This window comes from Colias eurytheme, chromosome 17 (genome assembly GCF_061535395.1).
Source record: "Colias eurytheme isolate Ceu_HAF_F1 chromosome 17, ilColEury1 Martin Lab GWU primary, whole genome shotgun sequence".
Classification (NCBI taxonomy): Eukaryota; Metazoa; Arthropoda; class Insecta; order Lepidoptera; family Pieridae; genus Colias; species Colias eurytheme.
The window spans coordinates 1,878,044-1,904,558 of NC_142996.1; the positions used below are offsets into that span (position 1 = coordinate 1,878,044).

Genomic DNA, 26,515 nt, shown 5'->3' on the forward strand with positions numbered 1-26,515 from the left:
ACCGCTGTTAGATCCCTTCACAAAAATAACAATTTTACATTTACTAAGCGTAAAATTGACATTAGAAGGCACAAGCAAATAAATATTTATATTAAAACGAAAATATTCCTCTTCCCTTTGGTTTTAAAAACTTTGGTCGTAACTTGTCCTTATAAGAGTATTGAAAATAGAAATACGAACCAGATAAAATTAATAGATAAAATAGGTTGTTAATAATATCAAAACTATCGAGACATTAATGTAAAGTAACCTTATCAATTTTAACTAACTTATTTTTGTCGCATTATATTTAACAGGAACCAGGTATATTATTTAGGGGTAGAAAATATATAAAGAACAATATTAAAAGATTACAGAGTACTACAAGTACTAAGAATTTTTTTATTAATGAGAATGGAATATATATAAAAATTTCTAGCACTTCCTAAATTTAGTTATAATTTAGCTAGAGAGATGTTACTTTCAAACTCTTCAAATCACATTCCAAAAATATTGATTTCCATACTATAATACTACAGACTACTCTACGTCAAATAAAAAAATACTTTAGAAAACAATTTATGATACCGAAGGAAGATTTTCAGACTCGCAACACTGGCCTGGTAATCTAAATCTACCAACTAAAATATAACTAATTCTTTATACTAAATAATGCGACTAAAATAAATTAGTAGAAAGATATCGCCTTCCTACACCTTTACTACATTCTTATCTAATACAGTCCATTCATTTCTACTAAAACGTATACATACCTACTTATATGCAATGCATGATATACGTTTCTATGAAACAAAATGATACCCATTCCTTTTCATGCTTTCTCGATAAAAATCTATCTATTTTTAATTACAATCGAGACGATATATTTGGGCAATAGGCTTTACATTTGTTTTCTAAAATTTTATTAAAAGGGTCAGCTGCCTGAACTGAAATTTGAATATAATAAATATTTAACAGTTGAATAAACTCATAGAAATTATATTCAAGCCTACAAAAAAATTACTAAAGATATTTTTAAGCTTTCCCCTAACTGTATGGTCATAGAAAATACATGATACCATCTAATTTCACAATATTAAAAAACAGATTATAATTTATTATGTGTACTGAGTACTAGAAATGATCTAATTTTTTCCTTAGTATTTTCTTATGTTATACCCTCCTGTACTTTGTTAATCTTTCGCAAATTATATGGCAACTCGAATCACCACCATTCACATACTAATCGTAAACTATTTAAAAACTAACAACGATGTTGACAAATACATATATTTATTTCAATATAAAGCAATACAATAATTGTTTAAACGTCGCTCCGTTATTATCTAATGCCACTCCTTCGTAGAAAGGTTAAAAGATCTACTTTTTGCTATTCACTTCGTTAGTAATATCACCATTTCAAGTCCATGTAATAGCAACACTGACACTTTTTCATATTTCCTATATTATTTATTAAATTTAAACTAATGTAACTGGCATTACGACTCGAGACGACCCTTAAAGTTCTAAATAAACATCTATTATTAGAAATAGGTCAAAACTGTTGACGATAATATTAAATCTCGAATCACCTATACTTCATAGTTATAAAGCCCATAAATACCCGACGTCAGTCTTGCAAGGAACGCCCAAAAAGCACCAGTGTAGTTTCAAATACGAATTTCGTACGAAACGTTCAGATTTGCTTTCAGACTCACAATACTTTAATCACAAAAATTGCATCAAAATATCGATAGGCTAATTAAGACGTACACGACAAAATAATTACACGAAAAAAGTGCAAAGCTTTTGCTAGTACGATCACAGAATCCAATAGGCCTTATCCAAATTCCACAACTAATGATAATCATAATGAAATTTTATAAAGCTTACACCTATGAGGTTTCAAATTTCAATCTAAAGCAATTTGTTTAGATTGGATTAGTGCAGAATAGTAATAACCTTACAATGAGTATAGGCCTTCTGATGATATTATTTAGCAAAATTAGTTATTCTTTACATTCTAACCAACTATAGTTAGCTAGTTCTAACTATTAAGTCGCGTTCTACCGTTCTAACCAAATCTAATAGGAATGATTATTCAAGTTTTCAACAATAGCAACATTACAAGCCGAATGTGCTGCCATTGAACTACAAATTTCAATTTTGACAGTGACTATACACCTAATTGTCAATGTCACTTTATAAAATGTCAATGTCACCCCCCATATTGACAGTGACGTTAAACCGAACTGTCAATGTCATCGTGACAGTGACGTAATTAAAAAAGCGTCAGTGTTGCCAGCTCTATCGTATCACATCTCCTGCGTGAGCGCGGTGCCGCTGCCAGACGCTTGGGGCTCCTCTGGCGAGTCTAGACTGCCGTAGGCGAACCCCGGCCCCGCCCGCCAGCCACCCCGGCGACGGGTTATGCCTATGGACAAAGTGGGGTTATAGCTGGCAAGCCTTGAATACCAGTAGCGGATTTACCATGAAATTCTTACCATACCATATGTGATATGAATATAATAGGAGATTAAATAAGTATCACACAACAAACGATCTTTTTTTTTCTTTGTTGTGTTCGAGTTCTTCTTTTGCATATTATTATAGAAATTCGATTCATCACAATTTACAATTTAAACGAAACTTACTGTGAATGTTTATAAGTAATATCTTGCTTCCTGGATTAAAAATTGAATATTTTTTTTATCAAAATTTGAATATTTGCATTGTATAAATCCGCCACTGGTCTACATGTAGGTAATGCTAAAAGCTTATGAAAGCTTAGTTTCTAGCCTAACATAGAACATTAACGAAATGATGTACCTAATATTCTCGATTTTACCTAATGTTACCTTTATTTGCAATGCAAGAAAGGCATGACAATCACTACATGAGCGGACAATACATATGCAAAAAGCAATGCGCCTTTTAACGATTTTAAAACTCATTTATTCTCGATTCTTCCATCACCATACATGACATGACTTCATCCGTACTAACCACACACTCCACACTCACAAAAGATAAATTGTTTAAATTATAGCAAATTGGTTCAGGAGTTCAGAGTTATAAGCCCGCAAATAAAAATCAAAATGAATCCTGCAATACAAAATTGTTCTTACTTTTAAGATTGTATAAGTACGTTATAAGATTTGTATAAGTATGTTAACCAGATAACACGTCTGATCATTAGAATTTATTTTAATTCTATTTAGTATAGGCAACAGAAACAATAGACAATTCTCACCTTGTATTTTATCCCAATACACCAGACCATTTAAGTATTTAAGTAAGGGCCGATTTTTCAATGCCCAGATAAACAGCTAGATAGACTTTATTCTTCAGTTAACAAAATATTCAATTTTTCAACAGACGAATAGGACGTATCTATCGAATAACTACGTTATTTGAGGAATAAATCTATTTGCCGCTCCAACGGCCAGATAGCGCGCTATTCGACGGTTAGGCGTTTGAGTTGACAACTGATGCGTCAAATTTGGGATATTTTCGTATGTCATAACATAGAGCGTAGAATTGTTAACAATTAAACCTCTTTCTATATAATTATTATCAATTAAAATCATATTGAAATTGATGTTTTCACTATGATTTTAATTGATGACCATGCCATTGAAAATTTGCCGAACGCTGCCTTTAAGTATGTCGTTTCCATCGTAAAATATATAAATTGAAACACAAATTTAACCAAACTCTTTACTCGAATCAAAACCACAATCAACAATCATAGAAGACAAGAGCAATACAAGACGTGAGTCATAATGACGGTTGTTGACAAATTGCAAGAGTTGACTCTATCCCGCTCTAACCTGACTAATTTAATATGTTTGTTTCGCCACTCCGAGAGCAGAGCTGCCAATATGGAAATATTTGGTCAGATAGTTGTTCATCAAATAAATCACGATTGAAAAATAGGCGAGCCGTTATGAGTTAGATAAATAATTGAATAAATCTATTCGAGGGGTAGATATTAGACTGTTTATCTCGGGATTGAAAAATCGGCCCTAAGTTAAATAGTTCATAATTTTAAAATAAACAAATCTTTCTCAATAAAAAAATAACTCCAAACTGAATAATAACATGCTTCAATTTTAATTTTTAACACAACAATAAGTGAAAACACATAACTACAAGTGTAAGATTTGAGAATACAAGCAGGCTAAATTAAGTGAACTTATGTGATGTAAAAAAATATTAGGTTTTAGTTATTTTTTTTAATTCTGTGTATACTGATGTCACATAAAGCACCAGAGATAAAGCAGAATTTCCGAGCCAAAAAAAAATGAATTTAAATTTAAATGGAATACATTTTTTGTATTAATTTTATTACATTACTAGTTTGAACTGTTTTACTTGTTCCTATAACACCAGTGGTTGCGTAAAAAGTATGAGTGTAAGCTTCTATAAGAATCTACAATACTCTTTTTTAATAATTTCACTTAATATTGTTACATCAACTCGGAAAAAAGCTCATAGCCAATGCGCACGTAGATTGATTTTCACTACCCGCATATACCCCCTTACGTAATTTTAACTAACGTTTAAACTAAGAAATACTCTGTCCCTTTCACTCTTATACCATAAGAATAAGATTGAAAGAGACAAAACACTAACTCGTTTAAACATTATTTAACGTAAGGTTTATTACAGGTCAGCTAAAATCAATATTATAAGCTGTGCTTTAGTAACGTTTCAATTCTTACGCTGTTTTCACTTGCACTCAGCAGATCCTGATCCTATTGAAAAAATAAATATCAGAATTTGTACATTGGACCTTGTTTAGACAGCATCGTTCATAATACAGATTATAAATAACAGCACAGATCATGCAAAGTTGTTACTCTGAATTTTTAAGATCTTACCAAAATATAAAAAAATATAATTAATTAAATCGATTATTTATCTGCTTAATAAAGTCCGAAATACAGTTAAAGAAAAAAGACCTTAAAAACCCATCGATCTGGCAACATGCAGGTGCGAACAAAAAATAAAACAAAAATAATAATCAAAAAAACAAAATTTATTTCTATCACAAATTATGTTGTCAGTTTGTATACAATTAACCATAACCTTTGGATATTTGTTCCCTCTAATTAAGTACTAAATTTAAGTAAGAGATTCCGGAATAAAAAAGAAAAAAGTTCTCTAGACAGTATCTCAGAATACTATTCGACATTATAGGAACATAGAGGGGTTTAATCTCAATGAATACATCACAAGTATAATAAAACACAGACCGAAAAGTGTCCAGAAAATGTTACAATAAATAGATTTGTTCATCCCAGGTCTAAAGGCGTACCTGTAATAATATTACTTCTGTATTGTAGTTATACGATTGCATCCGACACCATGGGTTAGTTAGCGATGCCCATGTTAGTTTCATAAAAATAAATAGAAAATTAAAGGAAAAAAAAATAATACAATGTGCAACCTAACAGCGTATCTAATACAACCAGCGATGTACCAAAGGAACTATATTCGTACAGGTGTAATAAATTATATGAAAATTAAGTTTAAAGTCAAAGAAAATCGCAAATTTAGTAAAACTCTTTTTAATAATGGAGGTACATCGCAGGTCAATAACATCTACATATCCACAGCACAAAGACAATTGACTCGTCAAATTTCTCATCGAAATCTAGGAATGTTAAACAATCTAGAGTCAATTTCCTTCAAATAAATCTATTTAATAATAACACCGACACACAACGACTTACACATTTCTCATTTTCACATGAAGCACACGAAATAAATATAAAAAGGATTGATTATAATATTATATCGATAATCTGCAACGTCGACGTTGTAATGTGCGCACATCACTACGTTGACGTTCTTTTGATTTCATCAATGGAATTTAAGCCTTGTGCTCAATGTATTAGCGTTCAAGCTAAACTATTCGATTTGATCATAATTAAATAATATACACGTCTGCCGCGCTAAGTACTTCAATAAGTACAACATATAAGTACAGTGCAGAGGCGAGGCAGTGACGTCCAATAAAACATTGATAAATAAAAAATAATAATTAAATTCGAAACACTAGGAATGACGCCTATCGATAAAACTATAAAGGTGACATGCATTGAAATTAAATTAGCTAAATAGCCGCCCCTTCAACCAACCAGTGGTTAGATTAAGAACTGAAGCAATTCTCAATTATCGATGTCGATAAAATTTCAAATTGAGAATTTCTTTACATAAATGCCTTTAAATAAATAGAAGGAGACCTTATGCCCGTTATTGTAAAGTTAAGCCATCGATTGCAGTTGATCGATACATCGAAGTGAAACGCACGATAGTTTGCAATCGACGACTAAAGTGGGTTAGGCTGAACAGTGACCGTTAAGCATTGCGAAATTAGCACACGGATCGAAAATCGTGTGTTTAATCCTATATTTCTCTCTCATTAAATATTATTGTTAGTTAATATATAAAACTCTTAAAAATACACGTTAAAAGCTTCTAAAAATCTACAAAATCAGTGTGCTAACTCGAATGCGAAGCCACCCCCACACCTGTGTAAAATACATCAATAAATTTAACGAGACTGAACGATGCACATCACTTGTACAACATCTACATATAAAGCGAAGTGTTAAAAAGCCCAGTTCTTATAAACGTTATAGTGTGGTGCAGTATTGAAATAGTGTTGTGTACATTGCCACGATGAAATAATTGCAAGTGATTGGATTAAGTTGTTATTTACAAAATATTACAATCTATCTGAAAACTTAAATGCATTTTAATGTTGTTAATACGTTACACGAATCGTGTGATAATTGAGACTAATATAATTTTAGTGATGACTCTAAGGTTGAATAAAAAGTTAAATTAATAATTAATTAATAAATTATGTTATGACAACATTTAAAACTAGGTGTCCATGAAATTTCAATACACATGTCCCATTCAAAACCCTCCCCAACATTAACCTATGAAAGCAATAATCCATACGATTACAGAAGTTAGGTTAAACCGTTAACTGACTTTCCACTCGTGATCCCTAAAAGGTTATGGTTCATTACAAGAACTGGGCTAGGTTTACACACCGATACCTAATAATATAAATGGAATAAACATACTGATTACAAAAATATACTCAATATAATATAATAATTTAATAATCGCGCAGGGTGACTTGGATGATACGTCAAAAAATCTATAAAAAAATATATTCACGAAAAAGGTATAATCATAGGAAGAAAAGTATCGAAAATTTATATATTTAACTCCGTTGAATTATTAATGTTGATTCAGTTTATCGATATTATGCACAATAGCACTATCTAAGGCCATCTGAATCTATTTGAGGAATAACCTACAAAAAAGCTATTCAAAAAACACTAAATGTATTTCAAGTTTACCAACGCGACTGAATAACTCGCACGAAAAGATGATTTTAAAGTTAGGCAAATTTTGCTAAATATTATTATCAAATATCCTATATTCTCGAACAAAACTTTATCATACTTCAAACTGCCTTATGCTCTTTTCTAGTCTTATACCTAACTATCAAAACTGTTATTACTGAAATATAGAAATTATAAAACTTTACTATTAATTAAAAGTTACAAAACCGCACTAATTCTTCCAAATAATATTGCACTAGCGAAGCTATCCCCCTCCCCCCTCACGAATACGCTACTATCTCATTACCGAAGACCAAAAACTGATTCCGGTTAATCCTAACCAACCTATTTGATCTTCTCCCTAATAACCCTCTTAACTGACCTATTCCCCTCCCCAATAATTCTCTAGCCGATCTATCCCCCCCTACCGCACCCAAGCCACCCCGTGGCATCATCCACTCTCGTTATCACGCGAGCGCGTCAAAGTTATACCGCCTCTCGACCACTTGGCCCCCCCTCCCCCCACTCCCCGCGCTTACTCGTGTGAGCGAAGTCTCCGCGACCGCAGTCTCCTTGCCGCGCAGCATCTGATCCGCGAGCTTCTGCTTGTTCACCGGCGAACCTGGAAATTAGGGCTCGGTCACCGGTACTGATGCGAATTTTTGAAGTGAAAACTTCTTTAGCGGCGTTGAGCACTTTTTCTGTAATGGGTATAACATCTTAAACTCGCGTCAGGACACGTGACCTGATCGAAAAAGCGTAAGACGGATACCATTCCAAAATATCAAACATGCTCAACGTTAATAATCAAGTTTTCACCTCTGCCGGCACTCCCGGAGTGCAACCCGTCTTTTTTTTTGGCTAAAGAGCTTTGACAGCTCATAGTCGAATGTAGGTATACTTGGCCACTGTGTGCTATACGCACATTATAAAGTGGGAGATAAGCTTCTTGAGTAGCTTATAATGGCCTCCACTGTGTGGAACTCATAGTCAAATGCTGAACTCATAGTAAAGTGTTGGTTACGCACATTCGAAGGTAAGATAAGTGTTTAGACACTTAAGTGAATTAGGTCACTTATAATATGGAATTATCAACATATTTTGCCACACAAAGATGATCTTCTGTGAGACATTACAAAAATAAGAAAAGTTGAGAACTTTATAGGGTAGGCAAGATGCATTTGGGACACTCGAAATCTAATTTGTGGTAGAAAAGTTACTTAAATATGGACTTATCAAAGAAAAGAAATGTCTTCTGTGAAATACTCAATTTATAACTGTTAGAAAATTGTGGCAGAAATTTCCACTTCCACTTGTTCCACTAGAAAAATGTATTTTTTGAGTCGCTCATAATATGGAATTTCAGAATACGGACTGAACAATGAAGAACACTTTATAGTGCTGCAGTATGCATCTGTGACACGAGAAATACACTTTATTGTGTAGTCAATATGCATCCATCACATTTAAAGTGGAAGGAAGTCTGGGATATAGGTAAGAAAATATCTTCTCTGTGTCACTCAAAAGTCGGAAAACTTTGTGACGACAACATAAATAAGTCACTCAAAATGTGGGATTTTGGAGAGCACTGTCTTATCAAAAATAATTATTATATTATATTACTATAACCATTTCCATAATAATTGTATATTTTATGGACTTACATCGAAAGTATCACAAAATATTATGTAGGCTATTTAACTACTTCCAAATTATTGTAATTTTGATTTGAATATTTTAATAAAAATTTAGCAATAATCTTTAACACAGACATATGTAATACCTTTTTTTCTCAAGTTTAGTTTGTCTTCAAGTATAATACCAATCCAATTATATTTTTATTACAAATGATCAAATAGCCAACAATATCATACACATAGATTAATAAACTAAAAACTTCGAGCTTACCTTTTGTTAATAAAGCATGGACACATTATAAAACTATGTAAGAAGCTTTAAAACAAAGACATAATAAAATATCATACAAATTATTATAAACAAAACAATTGGCTAATATTAATACTAAATAAAGGAAAGGTCCAATATACAAAGGTAAATAAATGTGCAAATAAAAACAAACGGAGAAAAGAAACAATAAGTATGTACAATATAGAGTTTATGTGAAAATAGTGAAAGATGTATTTTAAATAAAGATGAACGTATGTGAGTGCTGTTTGCGCAAGTGATCGTTCATGCAGGCTTGACAAGCTTGATTGTATGTGTGTAAGCGACAATGAAACAGATATAACAATTTTTTGTTTGTATTTTAGTGATCAATTTTTATTGGGAAGTATCGGTTTTGTATTGATATTTTTTTGAGGTGAAGGATAGTGATGCAATGAATTATTATGTTACAAGTATGAAATTTTAGTGCGCTGGGAAGAAACAATTATTAGTCAATTTATTATACGTAAAAATCTCTATAAATCAGTAGCTTTGTAGAGTATATTTGCGTGCCATTTCCTTTCCCACAGTTGTGATAATAATGATATGTTATGTAGTTGAAGGAATTGAAATGTTATATTGTGCAGTTTATTGAAATATGACGGTCTGAGATTTGGTGCAAGTGTGGGGTAGTGTAGTGTAACATGATGTGATGCGGTGTGGTGTTATGTGTTATAGCGTGGCGTGGGGTGAGGTCGCGTGGCATCACGTGGCGAGGCGTGTGGTAGCGTAGCGTGGTATGGTGAAGTGTGTGTTGTTGTGTGGCGTAAATTGATGTAGTGTTGCGTAATAATACGGTACGGTATGTATGGTATAGCGAAGCATTCTAGTGTAGTGTAGTGTAGTGTACCGACTCACCGATATAGCTGAGCATGACGGGCAGGAAAATTAGGCCGTGCGCCGCGCCGAACAGCACGATGCCCAGGTACATGCGGAAGTAGAACACCTGCCGGGTTTTCATGCGAACGATTTATATTATGACAATTAATTTAAAAAAAAGAATCAGGTTAATTGACGTGACATCGTCTTATAATGAAGAATGTTACTAGGTATGCCAAATCCCTTGAAATTGTGTCTCAGTAAAGCCTGTATGTATACAAATACACTAGTTTTTGTCGTAGTCAAAAATACCAAGTAGTTTTGATTTTATACACATTCAAAGTTTCGAAAAATATCGAGTCCCGCTAATAGTCACGTGACCGCTTGTGACGTCACGTCACAACGCGCCGCGCGGCCGCGTATCAAGTCGGCAGCGCTGTAGTATAGGTGTTATAGCTTGCGCAGTATTTTGATGGGTTTTCATCCGCGAATTTCGTTAATAGTCCAATAATAGTAATTACTAATTATTATTCGTTTAATAAAATAACAGTCATGCCAAAGTTTCATCTTTATTTAATAGTTTCTCAAAATATTCTATACAATTGCGTTTTTGCACTGCTGATCTCTGAGGTTTATCTTCATTTTCCTGTTGACATTTGAATTTGTGTGGAACTATACCCTGTTTTTGTTTAATTCTTCCCCCGACCAACTTATATTTTAGTATAGTTCTCCATATCATTCTCAACTTAAAACAAGAAAAAATCTTACTAGCCATCTACCTATACCTAGCCCATACGAGCAGAGCCATAGAAATCTAAATAACATTCCCTTGTTATTTAGATTTCTATGAGCAGAGCAGAAGCACAATCTAGTATAGATTAAAACTTGTATAGAAAACAAAGGATAACGCAAAACAGCTGCAATGTTCTCAAAATATTATAATACTAGCTTCCGCCCGCGACTCCGTCCGCGCGGATGTGGGTCTTCGCGTGGATGGTTTATTTCTCCATTTTGAGTAACTCTGACAATAACATCTTATAAATATATATTGGACCCAAATACGGCTAGGCCTATAATAATACCCAACGTGTGTTCGCGGTTCTACAGAACAACGTCTATGAATAAAACTGAAAAATTAAGATTATTTTTTTTCTACGTATTTTTCCAGGATAAAAAGTATCCTATTTTACGCCCAGGATAATAAGGTATAATTATACCAAGTTTCATCGAAATCGAACCGCGGAGGCTGCGTGTGCGAAGATCCCGATTGATGATTGAAATCGAACCGTTAGTTTTCAGGTGATGTCTTCACATACAGACAGACAGACAGACAGACAGACAGACAAAAATTTTTTTAATCACATATTTGGGTTTGGTATCGATCCAGTAACACCCCCTGCTATTTATTTTTTCAATATTTTCAATGTACAGAATTGACCCTTCTACAGATTTATTAGTATAGAATAGATGTAGTACTCTGACCATTTTGTGTTTACGTCCTTTGCAACTATAAAAAACAACTTATCCGGCGAATTAGTAGTTGTATTTTTACATTTAGGAACAACACATGATTTTCTGGTATTTAGATTGGACATTTTTAAAAGTATTTAATTATAATTTCGACGGCACGGGCGCGCGATCGCTAGCGGACTGAGTGAGCCAGATTGAGCGTGTTGTGGTATGACGTCACACCATCACTGGGCGTTTACAACTTGTTTTACTTCTAAATCGGAAACTAATTGACGTATCGAAGTAATTTTTTCACTAGTATTATTTATTTTTGATAGAGAATATGGATTGCTAATAATCAAAATTAGTGAACATTCTCCATTCGATTGAGCCGGCTGCACGCACGAAAAAACATGACTCATGCGGCGTTACCTCGCTCTGAGGCGTTCCGTAAGGCTTGAAGTGCAAGCGAGAGCGCGGAACGAGCGACAAAGAAGCACAATCGGACGTTGTCACGTTCAACTATCGTCAGTAAACCGACTTTACAGACAACCAAATTTTTTTTTAAATAGAAATAGGCTAGGCACTTTTTCGGTGTAATTAATGCCAAGCACATGACAATATTTGTGTACTGGGTCAAAAACACACCATAACATTGTAAGACGTTCTTTTATTTGCTGCTATTCATTCACAACCAATTCGAACTACACGTTGACAACATCAGAATGCATTCCTGTTTTAACGTGATAACGTTTTCAAAATCGTTTTAGTCGGGTGACATGTTCAGAAACTTGTGTCACACCAAAACCTCACGAGCGCGATCGCAGGTATAACGAGAGAGGGACGGACCGATCTCCCGTCTCATCTCGAGCGCTGCCACTGCATTATATTATCACGTAAACATCTCGATCGTAAACCTACTTTACAAACAACCATTTTTTGTTACAAAAATCTGCCATTACATCTGGGAATATCTAGTGGAGATCTAATGGGTTTTTCAACTAACCTGGAAGATCTGGCTCTTGGCTGTGCCCAAAACGATGATCCCACCGAACTTGGTGAGCGTGATGCCGGACAGCACGGAGGAGCCCATGCGGGTGAGCGCGGCTGAAGCGCGAGCGATGCGACTCTCGCCCGGTGATACGCTGAAACTGTGCACCAGGTGCGAGCAGAACTCCACCGCTATGCCGACCGCCATCACCTGGAGAAATAAAAATAATTTAAAAAAATCTTATATATAGACATTGATAGCTTTACTTCCCATAAAAAGAATAACAGAAAATAATTGCTTTTGATAAAACATTTAACCATCAGACCACCACAACTACAACCTGCCGTCAGAATTAATTTAAATGGACACGGAAGGCATAAGCTTTTAAATAAAAAAATAATCATCAAAATCGGTTCATGGTAAGGAACAATTCCACTGTATTTTTGATAATTCCACTGGATTTTTACCAAAAATACAGTGGAATTGTTCCTTAACTATTAATCACTAAATTACTTGTAACTATTTTTTAATCCATGAATACTTACCAAATTAACAAGAGACACGGCGTTAAGGCTGATGCCCCACCAGTACATGAGACCACCGAGGTTCACCACTATCATAGTAATTGTTATCACTACCACCTAAAACAAAAAGGAAAGAATTAAGTTGTCTATCAACGTAACAGACATTTGGAATGTTTCTGTAATATACATCTTATTCGAACATGCAAATACAGATATCTACTTCGGCAAAAAAAAAAGCACTTTCAAACGAAATCGTAAATTTCATTAAAATATTTCAAACTAGAAAACTAAATAAATGTATTGACTGAATCACTTCAATCTCATTATAAGGCCTTACATTAACGGCCTTACTAATAAAAAGTTAAACCATGGATAAATTTCTGCCATTTCCTACCATAGCTTTGTCCTGCTCTTGCTCACATGAAACGTCAATCATAAAAACAAGACAGGTTATTGCAATAACTAATCCATTGCAAAGCGAATGGGTAACATTTTATTAGTAAGACAATTAGTGAATATTAATTGTTCATTTTTACTAGTATAAAGAATCCAGACTAAAGATAACAGAAACAAAACTGCCGCAACAAAAAACTATTAGACTTTTTTAATTACTCATATCAATCAACATATATAATATATTATTATTTGTGTATGTATATAATAATGTAAGCTGCATATATGTAGATATAGTATATATATAATAAGACTATTATTCTGGCACTTTTATTTATTTTGCACCACCATGTTATTGACTCATTTATTTTCCTCGTCTTTTCTGGGTTGCCTGGTAGAGATCGCTGCCAGCGATAAGGCCGCCTACTGTACATTGTTATATTGTATTTTTAATTTTTGTAAAATGTATTCTTTATGGTGTACAATAAAGTATTTTTCATTCATTCATTCATTCATTCATTCATTCATTCATTCAATCACTACCCTTCACTAACACTTACACTAACACTAACACTTAACACTACTCACCAGAGCGGAAAACAGATCGAATCCCATCAGCACGAAGGTCACAATGAATATCGACAACACAGAAATGCCCATAGACTTGAGTGTATCCGGCCACATGGTCAAGTACTGTTCATAGAACACATAGAACACGGAATACGGGAACACGTTGACAGTGTTAGTGACTCCCAGTTGTTGCAAGTTGCGGTTCAGCGTCTCAGTGAGGTTCGCTGCGATGCTGCGAGCGGCTCGCAGCGCTGAGTAGTAGTCGTGGCTGGTTTTCAGCACTGTGTGGTAGCCTGGAAGGGATTGTTTAATTAGTTATTGTTGGTTGTTAGGCTATGATATCTGCCAGGTTGCCTGGCAGAGATTGCTGTGTAGCAATAAGGCCGGCTATTGTGCAAAATTGTTGTACCTCATTAATTTGTACCACATTTCCTACATTGTTTTGTACATTGTACAAAACAATGTAGGAAAGTGTTATAAATAAATAAATATGATATGTGCAAAATTAGAACTAGTTAATGGTGCTTGTTAAGTTATAAAGATGTTTTTTTCCTTGCAAAGTTGTGCTGCATGGCTTTAACAGAATAGGTTAATATTGTTTTAAGCATGTAATTTGAATTATGCACCATTATTTACTTCTGTTCATGTAGTTCGATTTTTGTATTGCGCTGGACCTTGCACGGTTTTATACATCGAGTACACGTCACATTACACTTTGTACATAGCACTTAGTACAATATGACACTCAACATGTTCAGTGGGTTGTCATATAGGAAGTAAGCACTGTACAAGCGGAGTAATGAAATTACAGGAAGCATGGCACCCTGTAAGTACGTGGCTCTCACATTAGCCCGCGTCTTGTTCAACTGATAGTTCAACGCATGTCGCATGGCCACCTTTCACACAGCCCGTAGTGGATGGATTATCTTGTATGTCACGTGACACAGAAACTAGCTCGGGGCAATGACCTTTCTATACCCCCCGCACTTTCCCCCTCCCCTTACTCACCCTGGAAGTAAGTAGCTCCAACGTTAGCTCTCGTTTTATTAAGCTGGTAGTTAAGCGCATGGCCATATGCCGCATGGCCACCTTTCACACAGCCCGTGTCGGATGGATTGTCTTGCAAGAAGTATGGAACGTAGCGTTGGAATTCATCTGGTGTGGGGCGTTGTTCCCGGCCGACTAGTTTTATGTTGCACGCTTCGCATGGATCGTCTAAGTAAGGGAGTTAACGGTAATTAATACGGCAAATGAGCGGTCACCTTTAAATTGAAGTTGGTTAATGAGCGGTTGCCCTTATAATACTCCATGTTTTTGATATAAATATAAACGACATCAGAATTATTAAGAAATTAATAACAATACAGTAGATGAATCATCCTAATTGAATGGTATCAATCAGAAATTGCCATTAAATGAGAAGAAAAGCAATCCAGATAGTATAAAACTTTTAAAGACACATCTCTATAACAAATATATAGTAAAAATATAGTTTTTCTGAACTCTAGCAACTTAGCAAGTCTTACTTGAGCACTACTAAAAAATAATAAACAACAATGATTTATTCATTTAATTTCTACACCAACCCCTAACAAAGCCAACAAAAAAAAAAAACAATATAAATTCAGAAATAAAAACAAAGTACACATACCATTCTTGCTCGGACAGAAACTATCATTCGACGGGAAGTATTTACAGCAATCAGACAGTGCAGCCCAGTCGAAGAAGTCATCTAACCACGAGTTCGGCGGCTGCGCTATGTATGACACGTTTGGTGTGCGGGATGCTAGAAATAAAATTGATAATATTAATATTAATACCTCTGTACAAATAATATAAATTAATTAGGAAAGAATAAGTATTTAGTACCAAAAAATAAAACCCAAATATTTTAAAATATTTCAACAACATATTTGTTTTCTGCGTTTGTATTTCATGTGTTATTAGGGTTTATAGAAACATTTTCCTTTAATAAAATTTAGCAGCAAGCACGCATAGATGAAACTGTTCAATACTCAATTTCAAGATATACTTTTTTGTTTTAATTGTATATTTCCGCTACAACTACTGAAGACAATTGTCTCTTAAAAAACACTGACACAAAATTCAAATTCCCCATCACTTAATTATACAATTCAATATTGCCACCCTACTCAAGTTTCTACCAACCTGCATACAGTTGCATGGCAACACTGTCCGGTCTACAGAACCTGGTCCCGCAGACCATATTCTGCATGTTCGTGTCAGAATAATCCAGGCCTTCCGTGATCACGAAGTAAACAGGTGGACCAATGTTCAGGTATTTGTTCAGGTACTGGAAGTATTTGAGTTGGAAGCTGTCTTGAGGCATCGAGAGTTCCTGGTCGAGGCCTATCTCTATGTGTGGCGCCACCTTTGTTAGAAAAAGGGGTAAAAATTAATATAAGTTTGCTATTGAGATTTTACAGCAAGTTGTATTATTAAAAATACTTCTGAAAATAAATAAAATATTCCAAACATGCATCTTGGAGACCGCTTCAACTTCCAGCAAACATAAATATGAACCATTTTGACCCCACACTTTTCTTTTTTAGAATTAAATATTCACTGAAGAACCGTTGAAACTTGAACAGTTTTACACAGCAAACTGCACCTTATTTCTCAGCTCATAAAGTTTACAATCCACGTGTTCGCATGAGGAACGGCACGAACGCGTACTTGGCACGTTGCACAGCGAACTGCACCTTATTGCAAAGCGAATAGAGTCCACAATCAACTCACGGCGACGGACGAGCACAGCCACGCGAAGAATATGACCATGACGGCGGCCCTCACTTCGCGGCGCATGAGGAACGGCACGTACGCGTACTTGGCACGTTGCACAGCGAACTGCACCTTATTGCAAAGCGAATAGAGTCCACAATCAACTCACGGCGACGGACGAGCACAGCCACGCGAAGAATATGACCATGACGGCGGCCCTCACTTCGCGGCGCATGAGGAACGGCACGTACGCGTACTTGGCACGTTGCACAGCGAACTGCACCTTATTGCAAAGCGAATAGAGTCCACAATCAACTCACGGCGACGGACGAGCACAGCCACGCGAAGAATATGACCATGACGGCGGCCCTCACTTCGCGGCGCATGAGGAACGGCACGTACGCGTACTTGGCACGTTGCACAGCGAACTGCACCTTATTGCAAAGCGAATAGAGTCCACAATCAACTCACGGCGACGGACGAGCACAGCCACGCGAAGAATATGACCATGACGGCGGCCCTCACTTCGCGGCGCATGAGGAACGGCACGTACGCGTACTTGGCACGTTGCACAGCGAACTGCACCTTATTGCAAAGCGAATAGAGTCCACAATCAACTCACGGCGACGGACGAGCACAGCCACGCGAAGAATATGACCATGACGGCGGCCCTCACTTCGCGGCGCATGAGGAACGGCACGTACGCGTACTTGGCACGTTGCACAGCGAACTGCACCTTATTGCAAAGCGAATAGAGTCCACAATCAACTCACGGCGACGGACGAGCACAGCCACGCGAAGAATATGACCATGACGGCGGCCCTCACTTCGCGGCGCATGAGGAACGGCACGTACGCGTATTTGAACACGTTGTATAGCGCGCCTTCACCGGCGTCCGCTGCGTCCGTCTTCGTGCCGGACACGCAGCAGAATATGTCGAATCTGTGGAAAACAAATCATTATTGTAGTAAAAATTGCGTAATGAGTTTTTTCTAAATAAAATTCTTTGAATTTACAACTTTTAACGTACATTATTTTTACATGTTTCTTTTGCAGAACTAACGAACGCTCGAACTGCAAAAGCAACCCGTTACCATGGCAACCATAAACACTATGACATCGTCACTGCCCGTTACCATGGTTACCACAAACACGTACCTATTAGCGTTCTGCCGGTGCGTGTCTATAGCGAGCAGCGCCACGAAGCAGGTGACCTGCAGCAGGAAGTCCACGAGCAGAGCAGCTCCAGCATATAAAGCGAAGGCTCGAACTGCCGGCATGTCGCTTAGGGCTCCGAGGAAGAAGCACACGGACTCCGATACTGATGTGAGGAACATGGAGGGACCGACTTGGCCGAGCCTGTGATTAGAAAAAAAAATTGGTTGTTTACTGACGATAATTGAACGTGACAACGTCCGAATGTGCTTCTTTGTCGCTCGTTCCGCGCTCTCGCTTGCACTTCAAGCCACATAGGGAAAGCCTCAGAGCGAGGTAACGCCGCATGAGTCATGTTTTTTCGTGCGTGCAGCCTGCTCTATCGAATTATAAGACGTTGTCGCGTCAAAATATTGTTTAAGATTAAACAATTCACAATCTAATGAATAAAGAATATGGTACGCGTATCTACCAAGTTTGAAGTTGATTTTTTTCTTTATGTCCATTGAGAAAATTGTCTTTACTCTCTAAATTAATCTGTCTAGCGCCGGAACCACAGATACAATAGAAAATCTATTGTGTCTGGGACCGATCGGGCCCATTGGGGCTCAATGGGTTAAAGTATTTTGAAACACACTTTCAAGATAAAGTAAAATACTCCTTATGTCTCGATATGAGTAACAGACTAATGTATTATTCGAAACATCAGAATAAACAAAAACTTCCTTAGCCGCGTACTTTTTGACAGCGAAAAAATCTTCCTAACATATTACCAACATGCTAAGGCTATTTCAAAATTTTCACATCTATCAACACATTATTTTTTCCTAATAATACACTAGCTTTCCGCCGGCGGCTCCGCCCGCAGTTTCAAAGAACAACTCGCATAGTTCCCGTTCCCGTGGAATTCCGGGATAAAACCTATCCTATATTACTCGTGAATAATGTAGCTTTCGAATGGTGAAAGAATTTTTAAAATCGGTCCAGTAGTTTATGAGCCTATTCATTACAATCAAACAAAGTTTTCCTCTTTTTAATATTAGTGTAGAAAAGTTTACTCACGTCCTCCCAATATGCTCAGCGACCGTCTCATTGGGCCGCCTACCCTCCCGTTGGTTGGTTTGCACCAATATAAATATATTATCCACGCCCACAGCGAGCACGAGGAACGGTATCACTTCAACTATGATCAGTGTCGCCGCTACTCCGGCGAAACCGAATATGCCGATAGAGCATACTACAGAAGCTAGTACTATGAGTACACCTGTGGGTTAAAATATGATAGGAATTTTGGAAAATGCATGGAAAAAGATTGTTGCAGATAAAATTGACACATATTTTAAATATTTAAAAATAAATATTTCAGGACAATTTTCACACACGGCACGATCTGATCCCATACTAAGCTTTTCGCTTGTGTTAAACTCAAACTCAACTCAACTAAATGATTATATTATATTATTTTGAAGTAGACATTTGTAATCGTTAAAACATTGCCAAAATAATTTTCCCTACTTATAACACTTCTCATTTCCACATAAAAAATTAAGTCATCCTTTTTTTTATTAACAGAATACAATTCTGTTATTCTATTTTGACACGAAAGTCTCATTAAGTAAATAAATACAACTAGCGGTCCGCCCCGGCTTCGCCCGTGGTACCTACATGTTTAAACTATCCCATCTCTCAAGTTTGATCGAACTGCACATGGTGTCCGAATTTTATTATAATCGGTTAAGTGGTTTAGGAGTCCATTGAGGACAAACATTGTGACACGAGATTTATATACATATATTAAGATTACAAGTATCATGAGTATTCATACTGAACACAACAACACAATACGCACCTCCAAGCCCCAAAGTGACTTTACTATCGATCAGCAGTCTCGAACAAGTCGTGAAGCGACCCAACGATATCGCAATGTACGCGAACATTATGAAGTACGACACCAATATCGTCGACACGTCGGACTGCGACTCGCGGTCGAGTTCGTCTTCTATAGACCGTTCCGATGTGTATGCGATATCCATATATGCGGGCATTTCGTTTTCCGTGTAGTTCTTCATGAATTCGATGAACTCTTTCTCCCATTGGAGGGCTGGTTTTAGCTGAAAGAGAAGTTTATGTGAATTTTCCATCTTGGTAATAATTGGAAGTGTTATTTACAAACTTTACAAGCTTGCTCGAATCGCTGGTTTTATATCTCGCCACAGTAAACATAAATTATGAACAGTAGAGTAACTCCCTACAAGACGTTCGAAACAACTCACTCAAACACACATTTCTATGCTCAGAAGCCACTTTGATACAAGTCGATATTTGTGTTAGTGAGCCGTTTCGAACGTTTTATAACAAATTGCGCTACCGTTTTGTACGGACTTTCCCTACCGCATTTGCACATATACTGTGGCCCCTTGCACTCACCTTCTCTTTATCGTGGCGGTTGTCGACGAGCACGGTGAGTATGAGCGCGCTGGCCTCGTTGAAGCGGCTGGCCTTGCCGAGCGGCTCGCCGGGCGCCAGGAACCCGCCCAGCGCCACGCCCGGCAGCACCGGCCCGCCCCACGCGGCTAGGCACCCGTACGGGTTGCTAACAGTCACACATATAAATTTTAGGTGTCTAGTATCGAATAAATATAATGAAAGAAAAAAAGAAAGGTTGCACTCCGGGAGTGCCGGCAGAAGTGAAAACTTGATTATTAACATTGAGCATGTTTGATATTTTGGAATGGTATCCGTTTTACGCTTTTTCGATCAGGTCACGTGTCCTGACGCGAGTTTAAGATTTTTTACCCATTACAGAAAAAGTGCTCAACGCCGCTAAAGAAGTTTTCACTTCAAAAACATTTATTTATACAGGTAACGATTAAAAAGAACTTAAAACTAAACCATGTATAAAAAAGGCCTATCCTTGTAATTTTTGATCAATGTTGATGAATAGAGGCCATCAATTTTGACCAAAGTAGCCATAAAATCGATAAGAGGTGGGGGAAAGAGTAAAAAATAAAGAAAAAATTATCTGATCTGATCTGACAGACTGCAATGTTCACACGCAGAACGAACTTCAAGCACGTATTATGCGTATAACCTTGAGCTTTTTTTACACGCTCTGGAATCCAAAGTCAGCAGTTTCATATGTAGTCCAAAGTCAGCAGCTTCATATGTAGTCCAAAGTCAGCAGTTTCACGGTACTACACTCACCTGGAACAGCGCACCACTTGCGATAGATAAGCATTATCTTCCAACGAATCGTTGATATTATCCGGGTCATTTTCCCACCAGGCGAGCGGAGACATGATGGCGCATTGCTGCGGGGTCACCGGGCCTTCGAAGGGCGAGGAAAGTGGGGCGAAACATATGTCCTCTATGCGGGTCTCGTTGCCGATCGCTGGAAAAGGCAATAAAAGTTAATAAAATGGAAGAAAAAATATTTAGAATGTAAAATGAGAAAATACTACAAAAACGAGGCAAAATTTTCACGCCTTAATATTATATTACAAAAGAAATGTTCGCTATTAAAATAATTGTAATCAAATTCAGAAAAAAAACAAACTCAAATAGGAAAAAAGTTGATCGCAAGACGAGATGTTTGAATATACAGCATACATAAGAATAATAAAAAAAGTGTGTGCGTGTAACCTTTACGCGCGATTGAAGTAAAACTTCTTTGGCGTTGACGACATATTATATCACTGAAATGATTAAATATTAACTTAAATAAATAAATATTATATTATAATTTAATTATATTTATTATTCATGTGCTTTACAAAGATTATTTAAATGTTATATTAATATTATTCATTCGAAACAGGTAATTGAATGTCATAATTTCTTACGTACGAAATTATAGGTTTGTGGTAACTATAATGTGAAACATAAATTTTACTCTCTAAATTTGCTACTTTTCTTGAAAATACAGCATCTATCGTTGTACCGAAACGCGTTGTTGAATGAAGTCGAGAAGTATTCATAGATAAATCAAATTTTTCTTCTAAAAAATCAATTAACGGCTGAGATTCCTGAGAGCGAAAATTAACATTAAAATCTCCAGTTAGAATCATCGGTAATTCATGATAATTACTATTTAAAAGTCGAGAACCTTCAATTGTGAAGTGAAGTAATTGCTGATGAATAAATTTTATGATATTTGTCAGGCTAGTATTTGTAGAAATATAAATAACAACGATAATCACAGGTTGGTCATTCGTATTAACACATCGAACCAAGGCGATGTCACCAATTTGTGAAACCTCATCGGAAATTTGTGATAATATCGTTTGTGAAATATTTTGAATTGGTGTTACATTGTTCAGTGTATCTGTAGATGAATGATATACAGCTACTCCACCAGCAGTTGAGTTGGGTCGTTTGTATTGGGTAACGCAATAAAAATTTTCAATAAGAATTTGTTCGTCATTTTTCATCCAAGTTTCGGAAAATAACAGCAATGTGGACCTTTTTAATACTTTATCATTCAGATCAGAAACATGAGCACGTAAACTTTGGCAGTTGAAGGAAAATAGTGTAATGTTACTCTCATTTACAAGGTTATATAATTCTTCCTGTTGTGTTATTAGGCGAGAATTTGAAAGTCTTTCAAATTCACACTGTAAGTCAACTATTCCCCCTGGACGCTTTCTTCCATGATAAAATTTGTTGTCATCGGCGTTTGAGACAATGAACAATCCATTTATATCAGTTACTCGTGATAATGCTACATATAACAGCTGCTGACTGTGACTTTTATTGTATTCATAAACGATTTGATCAAAAGTACCACCTTGAGACTTATGTATTGTAAGCGCACAAGCAGATACTAATGGAAAGTGATTTCTCTTTGCAAATATTGTCTTATTTCTATTCATTGGTACAGATGACGATCTTCATAAAATTGGGACTGCTGTTCTACTAATGTTTAGAGTTTGAATATGATGGGCAGCTTTTTTCCTAATTTTCTCTCCTATCTTACCAGGAAACTCAAGCCATAAGCGTATGATGTTATCACTGTCATCACGTTCAATATACACTAACTTAATTCCAACACAACCGTTGGCTAAGCCATCAGATACATCAATATTGGTTGTAATAATGTAAAATATGTTAAGAACTAATATGATTTCATAAGGCGATCCTCCTGTATCAATAACTGACATTTATGAAATTGTTGGCGTACATATGCTTCTTGTTCAACTGAATGACAACCTATACATATACATATCTGTTGCTATGGATACTACTTTGTCTTCAGCAATATTTAAAATAGATTGATTATAATCCGCAACATGTTTATTTTTATTTTTAATTTACTTATTTTAAAAGTAATAAATAAACAAGTATATTTAGAGATTTTCAAAAAATTTTGCAATTTAAAATAATGTTTTTAAAACTGTTGAATTTTTCATTCACTTTGCTATTCACAATTGATCCGTTTGAAAATTTGAAAATAAATAATCCTAATTGATTATGATATTTGCCACTAGCTGGCGTATAAGTCAAGAAGCGTGTAGTATATGACATATACTTACAACCAATCAGAATTATTATTTTTAAATGGCGGAAACTACACAGCGTTACTTCCGTCAGAAAAAAAATCTGAGTTACTCCCTAGTCGCGCCTAAAGAAGTTTTACTTCAATAAAATTTCACAACATTACAAACTAAGTGCATATTGTTAAATAAACCAAACATTTACACTCACCCATAATTCTATTCTGCAGATCCAGTACATCCAACAAGAAGGTCGAGTTGAACACCGAACCAAAAGTCATGACAGTACCATCAGTTGCCGTGTACTCAATCTTCGGGAGGCCCTTAGCCGTGATGATCAACATCTCCGTTCTATAGAAGGGCTCAAAGTGAGAGTCGAAGAACTCCCTCTCCTGCCGAGATCTGGAGTTGGGAGCCGCCCACAGTTCCACGGGGTTTGTCGTCACTTGCATGTATTTGATGCCGTGCCCTAGAGCCACTATGAAGCAGAGACCTGTGGAGTATTAATAAAATATTAAATTGAAATTATACAATAAAATAGGAGAACAAATACAAATGATTTATTTGCTCGTTCTTCATTGAATGTAGTGCCAAAATTGAAATAGTTTTGTGTCGGACCGAATTATTTTGAACTACTTACTACAAATTTTCCTTTCTAACATATTTGAAATGTTCATTTTCACGCTCTTTACCAGCTAGTTAAATACAATAATCAAACTATATTTTTGTTGGCGACCATACAGAATTACAATTTCAAGTTTCTAATCATAAAAGTCTCATTCTGTTAACGAGTCACTTAAGTGACGGCCAAAAAGGAGGTTTTATTTTTGTCTATATGTACTATTTTAAATACAAGTATGTACAGCCACTTACCCAGAAACAGTACGAGCCACGGCCTCGACGCCATGATAGTTCCCCACCACTGGAAGAAGTCTTCCAACTTCGTCTCAGTCTTAGCTCCGAGCTTCTCAAAGAAACTCGCGTCTGTAGCGCCTTCAGCGCGGTCGAGAGGCCACGCAGTGCCACCGGCAGCGGACATTTCGGCGTTTGTTTCTGATGCTACGCCTGTTTTTGGTGTTATACCATTATTTCCTGATTCATATTTGATTTAAAATACAAAAACGAACTAAAATTCGAACATTCAAGTTTGATTTCAAATACAAATTCGAATTCAAATTCGTTTGAAATTCATGTTCGAATTATACAAATTCAATTATTTCAAGTTCAAATTTAAATTCATTCAAATTCTAAAATCACTCATTGAGCAAAATGCAAATTGTAGTGAGCAAATGCACATAAAAATACTTTTAACACACATTTATATTTACAATTACATATATTTCAACTACCTCTATCTAACAAGTGCTTGATGTTTTTATTTAATTTTAGTTATTTATTATAATTTATAATGATTGAATCTATAATCTACTTTCTACTCTATATAGCACAAAAACTACGTCTTTTGTAATATTACACTTATGCTCTTTTTCTACTTAAGAACAGTAGTTACAATATATTTCAACTAGCTAACTTGACTAGCTAGTTATAATTAGAATTAAAATCTATAATAATAATATTATATTAAAAATATTAAGGTAAATAGCAGAATAACATAGACATAAATACATTTAAACATATAAGTACAATACATATGACACACACATGCAAAATAATTTTCATGCAGTTAGCTTTCATGCAAATAAACTAAATACTGTATAATATCAACTAAACAACACCACAAGACATCTTGAACCAAAGATGTTCTAAATAAAACACACAAATTTATATTTAAAAAAAACTATTTCTACAAACCAGTATTCATAATTGTAATTGATAAGTTATCAAATGTAATTAATAAACAGATTTACCGTTTGTACTGAATTATTATTTGAATTAAAATGTAAACTGAAAGGTTATAGAAACCCACGCTTATTATACAGGATGGATTTTGAGATGTGTACATTTAAGTTCTTTACAAATCAGTATTCTGTACCTAGCCAGATTGTTTTTGTATGTTCCAAACATTTTGTCAAATTCTTAATGAAACGTTAAAGTTTTAGGTCAATCGATTCAGGACTTTTGATTTTTTACGTACACAAGCCCGCATTTCCTTTAAGCATTAGGTCAAAAAATTAAACAAAAATCGTATTAAATAAAATCGACTTCAAAAAATTATATCAGACGAGCACAATCCACACACGTGCCAAGCGAAAACACACCTTACCCCAGTATAAATACGTACTAGATCTGTGCGTGTGTAGCGGGCTCGTCTCCGGTCCGTCGAGGTCCACCGACCGCCACGCCTCTGCCCCGCCCAACCAGACCCGAGTTAGTGACCCGTTATATTGCGTACGGTCATCCGTGGAGTTTCGTATTATTTAAAAAGAGGGTACTTTTGGAAAAAAATATGAGACACGGGAAAAGCACTTTTCTTTAACTTTCTGATAATTTTGTGCGGATAGATTGAATTGTGTCCAAAACACCTTGAATCTAGTAAATTATAATCAATAATACATGATAAAAAAATATTTATTTATTTATTTATTATGTGTTACAATCGATTGGGACAGGAATAGGAATAATATAGAGTCTGGGATATCATATCTTATTATTTTAATAAAATAAGTGTTGTATATTGAGCAGATATTTCATTTTGTGTCAAGCTAAATAAAAATTGATGATGAAAACAACACAGACAAGAATTCATATGGTTATAGGACAAATTTGCTTTCCCCTATGTCTCTTAATTGATGAATTTCACTCATGAAAGTAATATTTGCAAAATGATTCCACGGATGACTCGCCATTTAAAATATAAAATAACTAAACTTGTATAAACTTAGAATAAAGCTATTAATATGCAATTTAGTGTAAAATAAATGTATTATTTAATCTAAAATTAACATTGTTACCAACTGATTTGCAATATTAATAGCTACAATAGACAACAGATAAGATTCTAATTTAGATATATTTTTTAATTTAAATGAGTCAGTCAATTATCATATCTGTTATCTGATAGTGAGTAATTAAAACATCCTAGATATTGTGTTTTGTTTTATATATATAATATTATAATAA

General features: G+C 35.6%; 1 protein-coding gene across 1 annotated transcript in view; it reads right to left on the reverse strand.

Moving 5' to 3' along the window:
• Nucleotides 1-1,896: 1,896 nt before the first annotated feature.
• The window catches only part of Npc1a (Niemann-Pick type C-1a), a 66,959-nt gene continuing 42,340 nt past the window's right edge, over nt 1,897-26,515 (reverse strand). The window contains exons 7-23 of the mRNA XM_090111518.1: nt 25,677-25,739; nt 24,308-24,499; nt 23,646-23,927; nt 21,147-21,333; nt 20,370-20,535; nt 19,792-20,053; nt 19,005-19,206; nt 17,946-18,146; nt 17,561-17,729; nt 16,215-16,437; nt 15,697-15,831; nt 15,054-15,260; nt 14,064-14,338; nt 13,104-13,199; nt 12,574-12,768; nt 10,158-10,245; nt 1,897-2,413 (exon numbers count right to left, since the gene is read on the reverse strand). Coding sequence (XP_089967644.1) covers nt 2,295-2,413; nt 10,158-10,245; nt 12,574-12,768; nt 13,104-13,199; nt 14,064-14,338; nt 15,054-15,260; nt 15,697-15,831; nt 16,215-16,437; nt 17,561-17,729; nt 17,946-18,146; nt 19,005-19,206; nt 19,792-20,053; nt 20,370-20,535; nt 21,147-21,333; nt 23,646-23,927; nt 24,308-24,499; nt 25,677-25,739 — 3,062 coding nt within the window. The 3' untranslated portion in view covers nt 1,897-2,294. The remainder of the gene's footprint in view (nt 2,414-10,157; nt 10,246-12,573; nt 12,769-13,103; nt 13,200-14,063; nt 14,339-15,053; nt 15,261-15,696; nt 15,832-16,214; nt 16,438-17,560; nt 17,730-17,945; nt 18,147-19,004; nt 19,207-19,791; nt 20,054-20,369; nt 20,536-21,146; nt 21,334-23,645; nt 23,928-24,307; nt 24,500-25,676; nt 25,740-26,515) is intronic.